This window comes from Protobothrops mucrosquamatus, unplaced genomic scaffold (genome assembly GCF_001527695.2).
Source record: "Protobothrops mucrosquamatus isolate PMUCROS unplaced genomic scaffold, P.Mucros_1.0 scaffold1001, whole genome shotgun sequence".
NCBI classification, from domain to species: Eukaryota; Metazoa; Chordata; class Lepidosauria; order Squamata; family Viperidae; genus Protobothrops; species Protobothrops mucrosquamatus.
In genome coordinates, this window is record NW_015387238.1 from 328,286 (window position 1) to 339,515 (window position 11,230).

General features: G+C 55.2%; 2 protein-coding genes across 2 annotated transcripts in view; one reads left to right on the top strand and one right to left on the bottom strand.

The window, feature by feature from the left end:
- The first annotated feature begins 1,596 nt into the window (after positions 1–1,596).
- Positions 1,597–6,263, top strand: LOC107290911 (NAD(P)H-hydrate epimerase-like). The gene is made up of 6 exons (XM_015819851.1): positions 1,597–1,730; positions 3,064–3,172; positions 4,258–4,368; positions 4,655–4,768; positions 5,201–5,348; positions 5,954–6,263. The coding sequence occupies exons 1-6, from the start codon at positions 1,597–1,599 to the stop codon at positions 6,154–6,156; spliced, it is 819 nt and encodes a 272-aa protein (XP_015675337.1). The 3' UTR covers positions 6,157–6,263.
- A 1,095-nt stretch (positions 6,264–7,358) lies between these two features.
- UBQLN4 (ubiquilin 4) overlaps positions 7,359–11,230 on the bottom strand; it is an 8,118-nt gene continuing 4,246 nt past the window's right edge. Inside the window, exons 5-10 of the mRNA XM_015819853.1 lie at positions 10,954–11,176; positions 10,164–10,303; positions 9,583–9,666; positions 9,273–9,388; positions 8,965–9,142; positions 7,359–8,084 (exon numbers count right to left, since the gene is read on the bottom strand). Coding sequence (XP_015675339.1) covers positions 7,932–8,084; positions 8,965–9,142; positions 9,273–9,388; positions 9,583–9,666; positions 10,164–10,303; positions 10,954–11,176 — 894 coding nt within the window. The 3' untranslated portion in view covers positions 7,359–7,931. The remainder of the gene's footprint in view (positions 8,085–8,964; positions 9,143–9,272; positions 9,389–9,582; positions 9,667–10,163; positions 10,304–10,953; positions 11,177–11,230) is intronic.

Consider the following 11,230-nt stretch of genomic DNA (forward strand, 5'->3'; position numbering starts at 1 on the left):
AATTTCACCCCAAGACAAAATTCCAGGAGAGTCCCCAGGCCATTTTTGTAAGTTGCCCAGTCGCCTCATTGGTGAGAATAGGAATGTAATAAATAACCATCCTGCGGGTTCTCTTTGATCTCCCCAAGAATGGCATCCTGGGGGCCCAAGATGCCCCCCCCCACATCCTGCTCCCCAGTTTTGGAATTTGCTTTCAGTCTTGGCTGGGCAACCCGGCTGAACTGAGGGATGAGTGTTTTAGCCCAGTAGAGTTTGTGAATCCAACCTTTGTCACTCAGCCAGTGAGACACAGCCGAGGGAGCCACAAATAAACACAGCACAGCAAGTGACTGGACCTGTTCATTTTCTCACTGCCTCCAGGGTCTCTGGAGGTTTCATACAGAATATTCATGCCACATCAGCGGACGCAGCAATTTGCATCTTAGCTTTCTCCAGTCTCTGAGCTTTAGAACATGCTTCTTTGTTTTTAATCTGCCAACTTGATCTAAAGTACTGTTTCCCAGCCTTGGCAAGTTTTAGAGGTGTGGACTTCAACTCCCAGAATTCCCTAGCCAGCTGTATTTGTTATTTATATGCTGGCTAGGGAATTCTGGGAGTTGGAAGTCCACACCTCTAAAACTTGCCAAGGCTGGGAAACAATACTTTAGATTAAGTTGGCAGATTGTTCTGCACCAGGGACAAGGGCCCCACAAGATTGTAAATGTAATACGACAAATAAAGGAAGTTTGTTATTTATATGCCTCAACTATACTACTTATTTTATACGGGGGGCCCAAGACAATCCCTCTTCGCTCAGGGTGGCCCAGGCAAGCCCAAAGGCTGGACATCCCTGCTTGCATAAAGGGCCCGGCTGACCCCCAGCAGCCCCGGGAGGACCTCACCGTCCGCTCTCCGACCCTTCCCCACCAAGGGCGCCTCGAGGGCAGGAGAGGCTGCGCCCCTCCCCGCCCCCGGGGCCGAGGGCGCGGCTCCCGCTGCCCGCTTAACGTCCGCCCTGCGCGGCCAGGGGAACGAGGCTCCGTCGGGTTTCTTCACCCCCCCGCTCCCCGGCCGGAGCGCAAAGGGCAAGGCCGCCTCCGGAGGCCCAACGGCCAGACCCAGCGCCGGCAGCCAGCCTGGCGCGGTTCCGGAGCGGAGGGACCGGCGCGCACAGCTCCGCGCTCGGCTTCCCCGCCGCCGCGTCCTGCAGCCCGCCGCCCTCCCTCCCGGAGACTCACAGCCGGAGGGAGCCCGCCCGCGCTGCGCCATGGCCGCTGCCGCTCGCTCCGCCTGCGAGGTTTGAATCTCCCGCGCCGCCGCCGCCTGGCGCTCGCTGGACGGCCGCGGAGCCTGCTGGGCGCCGGAGCTCTTCCCGGGGGCGTGGCGGGGCCGGGCGGGGCTTCGTCCCAGAGGCGCCCCGTCCCGCTCAGACGCTCCGGCCGCCCCGGCGCGCCCGAGACCGCGGCTGCCCCTCCGCAGAGACTCCCCCCGCCCCGGGAGTCACGCCCGCCGGCGGGGGCTGGGCCCGGGTCCCTGCGGCGGCCCTTCCGCGGGGCTGCTGTCGGAAGAGCCGCCTGCCTGCCTGCCTGCCCGCCTGCCGAAGAAGGGAGCTGCCGCATGTCCCGGGCGGCCCTGCTGGGACTCGGCCTGCTGCTGTCCAGGGCGGGGGCCGCGGGGCGCTGTCCAGCCGCGCTCTGGCCGCCTCCCCGCGCCATGCAGAGCGCCGCCGCGCCCGGCCTCAAGTTCCTGGGGTAGGCGGCGGCTGGCGGCGGGGACGGGACGGGACAGGAGGCGCTCTCGCTCCCCGGGAGCCGTAGGGGAGCGGGGGCGGGGGGGAGAAGGGCGCCCGAAGGGAAGGCGAGCCCCGAAGCCGCGGAGGGAGGAAGCAGGGCCGGCCGGCTGAGACAGCCCCCGTCGGCAGAGGCGGGTTTGGAAGGGGGGGGTGCTTTGGGGTATCGACTCCGGTCGCCGTCTTTGCACGATGCACGAGCCCCCCCCCGAAAAAGAACCGAGAGGCAAACGCCCCTCCCCGCGCCGGTCCTGGAGGGCGCAGAGGCCCTGGGCGCCTCCTCCGAGGGCAGCCCTGGATTCGGAGAAGGGGCAGCAGCTCCCCCCCACCCCCCGTCCGCAGCCAGCGACTTTTCTCTTGCTCATTTCCTTGCCGGGAACCTGGCCGGGGAGGCAGACAGATCTGAGCCGTCCAACCTCCTTTGGAGCCAGGATCAGCTCTCATGCTGGGTTTTCATCTCCCCAAAAGGGCGAAGGCAGCAGGCAGCCCCGTCCTTGCCCGCCCGGGTGGCACAGAATGCGCCAAGCAGGCCAGCCAGGAGCGGGGGGGGGGAAAGGGGGTTCGGGCTCCAGTCCACCATTTGGGGACTGTGGACCTGCCTCTCTGGGTAGTGGGCAGGGAACGATCAATGCCGCTCTTCCTGGGGGGGGGGAGGGGAATGTGGATGCAATGGAAATGGGTCCTGGTGTTCTGTCCCCCGCCCGACTCACACCCCCCAACCAGTCAGCCGAGGGCTAAAAGACTGCTCAGCACTGCCAAAATACAGATAAACACTTGGCAGCAACTCCGTGGCTGCCTGCCAAGACCTTTACTGATAACACAAGACAAACACAAGACAAGTCCAGGATAATTGCCGGAGTGCTGCAACAGAAGATTCAGCAAAATTGTTCGTCACAAGAGTTTCAAACGGCACACCCCTTGCTTATATAGCCTGTGGGGTGTGGCCCAGTGACTCAGCTGAAATCTCTGGCACGGCGTTTTAGCTGCTGCGCACGCTTGTCCCTCCGACGCTGGCTGGCGTGGATCCAGCCAAGACGTATCCTCCTCGGAGTCCGATACACCTGGCTCCTGGCCAATCCCAGAAGCACCTGGCTCCTGGCCATCCCAGAAACACCTGGCTCCTGGCCAATCTCCTCTCCGTCGGAAGGCACCGAAGGCCGCACCAGAGGGGAAGGTCCTGGAGAGGGAGGCCTGGCCATCTCCTTCATGTTCAGAGCCTTCCTCCTCCGATGAGAGGGACCCACAGGACGGAGCCACAACACCTGGGCTCAGCAGTTCCCTCCTGTCCCCTCCAGGCAGAAAGAAGCCCAGGCCATCGACCAGGAGCTCTTTGAGGAGTACAAGTTCAGCGTGGACCAGCTGATGGAGCTGGCGGGTCTCAGCTGTGCCACGGCCATTGCCAAGGTAAAGGGGGGGGGGCTCGGCTCAGCTGTAGGAATTCCAGGCAAAGGCCAGCTCCAGGGGAAGCCAAAACCTTCACCTTGTTGTCTCGAGCAGTTCTGTTTCCAGAGAATGAAAAGCTGGGTTCTGATGAGAGAGCGGAGCTGAGAGTGAAGGATGCTGGCATCCGTGCGCCTTCCCATGTTCATGTGAAGGAGAGGGTTGCGTGCAGCATGGCATGATATAAAAATGCAGTATTTATATTCTCTTAACCCCCCATTAGAGTTAAGTTCTGTGAAAGTTGCGTAGGAATTATAGAGCTTTTGGCCTCTGTATATGTGTGTGTGTGCGTGGACAGTGTTTCCTTGAAAAGAAAGTTCTCTCCAAATAATTTATGTTTCCAATGGGATGAAATAAAAGAATCATCTTTCATTTCTTTTTTTATAAAATATTTTATTAATTTTCAGTTTTTACAAATCATAAGTGCTTAGTAAACAGCGTGATGTCTGGGTCCATTTGTTAATACATATTCACTTTCTCAATATAGATTCCCATTTTGTTTCCCTCTCCAAATATTCTGTCAAAACTATTGTATTCCCCAAGTATTGGCCTTATCTAACGCAACCAATCTTAGAGTCGATACAGCAATGTCTCACATAATTTTTATAGTCTTTGTATGTAGCTGTTATAATTCTATAGGTCCCAAGATATAGGTCCACCACTGAAAGTAATGTTTTGTAACAGATCTTCAGTTCAGGGGTCCAAAACTTATCAATCATCTTTCACTGATATTTTTTTTCTATCCTTTTGGGGTGAGGGAATAACTATCTTCCTTTTAAGTAGACATCAGTGAGGGGACTGGGAATATGATGCAAATGTATAAAACTCTATTTATGGTTGAAGGTCACAAAATCCAGGAGTCCTAAAACTGTGTTTATGTCCAGTTTTATCTATTTCAAGGAGCTTATGTGTAGACTTTTGAGGACTAGAACCCTTGCATTTCATTAGATTAGGATTAGGAATCTTGACACTGTTTCCCGCTATCCCTTTTGTGTTTGTGGGTCTCCCAAGAAATTTGTCATTCTCAGGATGAACCTCTTTTCCCCAAGGCATACCCAACCAGTACTTTCACCATCAGCCAGCCAGCGGTGCTGATCGTGTGCGGCCCTGGGAACAACGGTGGAGATGGATTAGTCTGTGCCCGTCATCTGAAAATGTTTGTGAGTGATTTGCACCTTTCCCGGTTGAGTTTGTAAGTGCTGCTGGCAGGGAACACTTGCAGTACGCACCCCACCCCACCCCCCACCCCCCAGCAGCTGAGCCTCTGGCTTGCCAGCCTCTGCCCATGGAGGAGTGTTTGTGCCATGTTTGGATGGCTGGCCTTCCGCCCATTGAGGAAGTCTTCTCACACTGTGGTCGCACAAAAGGCATCAAGGAAGAAAGCTGACCCCAGAGAGACCAGAAATGCCTTCCAGCAGCAACAGGTCAACCTTCTTGTCTTTACAGGGCTACGAGCCGACCCTCTATTATCCCAAACGCCCCAACAAGCCACTTTTTGAAGGTTTAACCACCCAGTGTAAGAAGATGGAGATCCCCTTCCTCACAGAGTTTCCATCTGAAGTAAGTCAAAAAGAAAAGTGAGGTCCACCCATCTTCACGCTGCCAAGGTCGAGATGCAGTTCTGCAAGGGTGTGTTAGGGTTAATAGCAACAGCACTTAAGACTTATAAACCGCTTCACAGTGCTTTACAGCCCCCTCCAAGCGGTTTGCAGTGGTCATAATTTCCCTCCAACAATCTGGGTCCTCCTTTTATTGACCTCAAGGCTGCGCCAACCTTGAGCCAGTGAGAATCAAACTGCTGGCAATACTGCATTCTAACCACTGCGCCACCACAGCTCCTGGTTAAGGCTGGTGGGGGATTCTGGGAGTTGAAATCCACCCATCTTCAAGTGCCAAGATTGAGAGCCCCCGGTTGGGGACGGCTGGACTGAAGCATCTCGTCTCCATCTGCACCCTTGAGGTGTGTTCACACAAGTTTGATTTCCATCGCAGGCTGCCCTCATCGACGAGGTTTACGGTCTGGTGGTGGATGCCATCTTTGGATTCAGCTTCCAGGGAGCCGTGCGGGAGCCTTTCGGTACAATCCTGAGCACCTTGGAAAAGGTGACCATCCCTGTGGTCAGCATCGATATTCCTTCCGGTACGTTTGGCCCAGGTGGGGTGAAAAGCTTGGGCTGGTTCATGCTGGCCTCTGCTCTTCTGCTGCCCACCCAAATTTCCCTCCCAGAAATAAGCTCTGCTGAGCCCCAGAAGTATTTCGCTGGAGAGCAGTTTTGGAGAATTCAGGTCAGGGAATAGAATTTGGGCCAGTGCTGAGAAATTTAGCTTTTAACAGATTCTAGACTTGTAATTTGGAATAGATAAAATACTTTTTTCCCTTTCATTCAATTCTCCCCAGAGGCTCCAGATCTGTGCAGGGGGGTCCACAGATCTCCCCCCAAAAGAAACAGAGGAAGCGGGGGCCGGTTTAACTCTTCTGGCTCTTCTATTGCTGACCTCCACTCAGTGTTGTTTGAATTTTTCATGTTCTCCTTCTGTTCTGGTTCTGCTTTGCCTCCCCCCGAAATCTGGAGAAAACGGGGGTGATTTTGCCAAGGGAGGGGGTCGAGGGCTCTGCAGTTTAACTAAGCCGGAGGGCCAGGGCGGTGCTGCCTTTGGTGCCTTGGGGCAAGCCGGGCCCTCGGCCGGCTCCCTGCAGACAGCCTGCCCTTCGCTCACTTTTGCCCCCTTTCCTCTCCTTGCCAGGCTGGGACGTGGAGAAGGGGAGTCCTGAGGGGCTGCAGCCGGACATGCTGATTTCGCTCACAGCACCCAAGAAGGCGGCCCGGCACTTCCAGGGGCGCTACCATTTCCTGGGGGGCAGGTTTGTGCCCAAGGCCCTGCAGAAGAAGTACGCGCTCAACCTGCCACCCTTCCCAGAGACGGACTCTGTCTTGCGCCTCTCCTAGAGCCGGCCCTGCAGAGTGCAACAGACTCCAAGGCCCATCTGCTGGGGAAGGGGGGCTGTGGCTGTAGGGGGGCAGTTCTGCAGGTCCACATCCCAACATTCCCTCCCCCCCCCCTCCAATGAGGACAGATTAGATCTTGCTCCCAGAGGCAGCGAGAGGCTCGCCCAATTTGATTGTATTTCAGATCTGCGCAAGGGAGCAGCTCTTTGTTAGTCTCTCAAGGAGGCTTAGTTGATGCTTTGTATAAATTGGATTTTGTCTTCCTGGAATAAAAATAAGGTGGGGGAAAAGCTCGTTCCATCTTTTTCGAAATCAACGGTCTTTGCTAAGGCGATGGAGAGGCGGGAGGGAAGACTCTACAAGGTGTGGAGAGGGGGCTCTTCACGAGAACGTTGCGGCCGGGGGGGGGGGGTCTGTCGCAGGGATAGGAAATTCCATCCCAAGGACTCTTGGGGTGAGGCGCCTTCATGCTGGGGAGCAAACACGGCTGGAGGGGCCTGGGTGGACTTTTTTGAGGAAGGCAAGGCGATCCTGAGGCTCAGCCAAAAGCGGGATCGATTGGAAAACAGCAGCAGTGAAATTCTCATCTTTTTGAAAAGAGGATGCAGAACAGGTTCTGTTGAGTGGAACAGAACTTCTTACATCCTGCTTCTTCAAAGCCCAGGAAACACAGGCTGAGCTCAGCAGGTAGTCAAGCAGTCTGCGGGGGGGCCACGGGCAGCAGAGCGAGTCAGAATGGATGCTGTGCGCTATAGGCCTGGACTGAAAGGTTCAGATAAAAATAGCTGCCAGTTTGGGCTGCTGAAGACTTTCAAGACTTGGCGATTTCAAGCAGCTTGAACCAAACAGGAGAAGGACACCCCAAAGTAGGTTGCTTTCCTCCTCTGTATCTCCCAAAACAGCCCCTAGGGACTTTGGATGGGAGGAGCAAGACGCTACTGGATCAGAGAGAGCAAGGAGCCCAGGCCGACCCCTTCAGACACACCAAGGAGAGCATCGCACCCAGTGGGGTCCGGCCCTTCCAAGCCCCCCTTTGTGTTGGGAGAACTCCAACTTCAGGCCCTTCCGCCCCACTGTGGTAGAAGCAGACCCCAGCACCCACCTTGGCAAGGGCAGAGCGAGGTTCCCCACTGCCAGACACACCAGCTGATAACTTCCTACTGAGAGATAGGAGTCATTGTGAAGGACAGAAGACCTTCTGGTTATTTTTACTAGCATTTAATCATATTGTCCCCTCTTTCTCTCTTGCATGAGACCCACTCTGGACAGGAGGACCACCGCTGGCATTTCCTTCTGGTTTAGCTTTGGGTGGGAAGGGGGAAAAAAAAATCTAAGCAAAGGGCAAACTAATTGAACACAACAGTTTGGGTTATCTAGAAGTTATATTAATATGAACTAAAAGGAGGAGGAACCTAATTTTGAGAACAAAGTGGGGGCAGGAATAAGGGGAGGGGGGGAGAAACAGTTCCAAAACAGTCGTGGGGCCTGGAATCCATGCACAATGCAGCATCTAAAGCAGGGGTGTACAACCTTAAGACCTCTGGACTTCAGCTCCCGGAATTCTGGGAGTTGCAGTCCGCAAGTCTTAAAGTAGCCAAGGTTGGACAGCCCTGGTCTAAAGCATTCGGTGCAAGACTGGGCTGGCTGTACTGAACCGGAGGAGTTTGGTTCCGGTCCTTTAGGGATGGGCAGCGACCAGGGTTGGCTATGAACATGGCTCGCCCCTGGAAAGGTCCCCAAGAGCCCGGAGCACATCAGAGGCGCCTGGCATGGTGTTAGGAAGCCTGGAAGCCCAGCAGTCTCTCAATGGCGGCGTTGATGTCTCCTCCCGTAGCAATGAGGGCCTGGAGGTTGGCCTCGCGGTTGATGAAGCCCATAGCGCTCAGCTGCTCCAGCTGTTGTTGGAACCGGACTTCTGGGCTTTGCGCCTGCCGTGAAAAGAAAACCCTCGTGAGCTGTTCAGCAACGGGTGGGTGTCAGTCTATCATCCATCCTAACCGCTGTCCGAGTGGCATCACCTTCCAGGTGTCCAAGCTCTTATTTATACACTACTCCGGTGTCCGTAACCTTTAGCTGGGCAAAACAGTGCACCGCAGGGAACCATCTCTGAACCAAGGTAGGTCAAATGGCTAAGTTACAAAGTGGGTCCAAAATCCGGAGCTCACAACTCTTGTGGAATTGAAATTTGGCAAAGCTTATATAACATTTTATGGAATAAAAATTATCATAATAGTATGACATAATACAAAATGTCATAAACCATTTCCTGTGGTCAACTGCTGACATTACACAGTTCAACATGAGCTACTTTCAAGGCAGGTATCCATCTCTGAATATCTCCCTGAATTTTGGGGGACTTTTCTGTTACATCAGAAGCGTAGCCATTGTTGAAGCTGGGAAGGAAATATGCCTGAAAGAAAGGCCCAAGAAGTCACAGGTGATCTAGTTGTTATATTTACAAACCACCAAACCACTAAGGGCCCTGGCAGTTTACAGATAAGAACACAGATTAAAAGCCCACAAACTCATGAAAAACAAACATTAAACCACACTATAACCAAGCCAAGTTGGGATGAAGGGCCAAATGCTCTCTGGAAGAGATTTGGGGGCCATCCAAAGAGCCTGTGAAGTGCCGCAGGAGACCCTGCCTGACTCTCATTCAAAGCTTCAAGTGGAAAGGAGTTTCCCGGCCCCCTTGAAGAGGGGGGGGGGCTGAGAGAGAGAGAACCCCTGGAGGAGGAAGGGCTCAGCAATCAGAAGAGGACAAAGGCGTATGGGACACGAGGGGCTGCCTCCACCACCGCCTACCTGAGAGTTGGCACTGGCCAGGAGCTGGGCCATGTGCTGCATGAGCTGCTGGGAGGGGTTACTGTCCCCAGCTGGGGAGGCGCTGGCAGGGGCCAAGATGCTGGATATGGGGGGCTCCGGGACTGCAGTTCCTCCGGCAGAAGGTGCAGGGGGCTGGGGGGGCCCAAGAGATCCCAGACTGCAAGGCAAGAATGCGTTTCTTCAGCAAAGAAGCAAGGCAGAGAGCTGGAGACCCGTCTCCAGCAGCCGCCAGAAAGACGCCACTTTGACGCTGTCCCTCCAGGGCTGAATCCCGCGACCGGGCCCACCTGGGCACGAGGCCTGGGGCCTCCGTCTGCAGCGTCTGGAGTCCCTGCTGGATCTGAAGCAAAGCCTGCATGGCACGAGGGTTCGTCAGGATCGAGAGCGAGTCGGGGTTCTGCATCTGGGGGCGTAAGAAAGAGCCACAAGTGAATCGTGAGTGTGCTCAAGGCTAGATCTCCTTGTGGGTCCAGTGCTCGGACCCAGAGCTGCAACCGGGGGAGGGGGGGAGGGGGGCTGAAACAGAGGGCTACGATTCCGGCCTCTACTCCAGACTCAAATCTGCAGCCCCCACACCAGTTTTCACCCCAGGTGCACCTGCTGTAGGAAGGCGGGCAGCTGAAGGCGCAGCTGCTCCTGAAGGGAAGCGTTGCCAGAAAAGAGCGGAGCGTTGACCATCATCTGGAAGGAAACAAGAGGAGCCCGGCCTAGTGGGCGGAGTCCAAGCCCTTCCCTAACTACCCTCGCAGGAACACACCACCGGAGGCCACGGCATGCGGGGCTGTCTCCCCAACTTCATGGCAGCCTCACATTCCACAGCTGCTAATATATTATGACAGGGTGTCCTCATTTAGTGACTATAACTGGGACCTGCCACTTGGTCATTAAGTGAAGCTGAGTGAAACCGCAACTGTGCTGACGCTCTGACTTCAGATTTCCTTTGCTTTACAGACCTTAGACGGTCGTAAATGTGAGGCTTGGGCACAAAATTACTTTTTCGTCACCCTCGTCACTGCAAATGGTCACTAAACACGACCACCTGTATTAATCTTAAGGAAACCCCTTTGCACTGCAAATGTAATGCAACAGAGGGACAACCGTGTGGGAGAATTAGAGCATCTGACTAGCTCCGGGGGTCCCTCAACCACCCAGCCACGGGGGGAAAGAGCTGTACCCACCTGAGCGGCAACCTCTGGGTTTTGGGTGAGCGTCTGCAACATTGTGCGCATGTAAGGAGCCGAAATCGCACTCTGCATCAGCTGAGGATTCTCAGAGACCTGCTGGAGGAGACCCTGCATCTCCGGGCTGCTGAACATTCCTGCGGGGTTGGGAGAGGACATTCATCTATAGCGAATCACACCAGAGCAAGAATTCCCCCCCCCCAAAGCCTCTCAGAAGGCACTGAAGAAAACGCCATTACTGTCGTTTACGGGACGATGATCAGCCCCCCTCGGAATGAAGGGCACAATCGGAAACCCTACAATCTCAGGCAGAGGCAGAGAGAGAATGCTGAAAGGGGAGCAGGACTGCGGCAGCATCAGGGGCTGGGTTCTGTGAGGAGGGGGGGGTCTTTCTCTAGAAATGGGGGGCATGTGAGGGATTTCACTAGTTTTCATGTCCATGCAACCCCCACCCCCCACTAAATAGCCAGCAGCCACGGCCAGGGTTGGTTCGGCAGCTGGTTCACCTTTCCACCTGCCTATAAATGCTGCTTTGCCCAAGCTGCACTGGGCTGCATGAGAAACAGACTTTTCACTTGAAAAGTCAGGTTTTCTACTTAACTGGCGTTCCAGATATAACCCACGAAAAGCATCAACTCATGCACCTTTCTTAAACTAACAGAGACACACACACACCCCAGTGCAAGGTGTGACACTGCACCGAGGGCCCCTCTCTGAAAGAAAGGCGAGGGCACTGAGCCGGAAAGGCTGGCGAGGCTGCCAAAGCGCCTCCGGGTGAAGGCCGTACCTGACCCCAAAGCAGCTGCATTGACCCCCAAAGGGTTGGAGATGGTGGGCGTGCTCCGGCTTGGGACGGGCTCAGGGCTTCCTTCGTTCTCCGGCTCCTGGCCCTGAGAAGCGGGAACGGGATTCCAAGGGTTGGGCAACGGCTCTCGGTTCTCCGTCCGCAGAGGCTCGGAGTTTGGGGTGTCCGAACTCCCAGTGAGCGCAGAGAAGGGATTGTTGCCAAACTAGAAAGAGAAGACAATGGCAGAGGACTCGTGCCTCCTCTCTTAGGGCTGCCT

Coding starts and splice junctions, on each gene's coding strand:
- LOC107290911 (XM_015819851.1), top strand. CDS start 1,597: ATGTCCCGGGCGGCCCTGCTGGGACTCGGCCTGCTGCTGTCCAGGGCG. Junction 3,173..4,257: donor GTGCCACGGCCATTGCCAAG/GTAAAGGGGGGG, acceptor CTTTTCCCCAAG/GCATACCCAACCAGTACTTT. Junction 5,349..5,953: donor CAGCATCGATATTCCTTCCG/GTACGTTTGGCC, acceptor TCTCCTTGCCAG/GCTGGGACGTGGAGAAGGGG.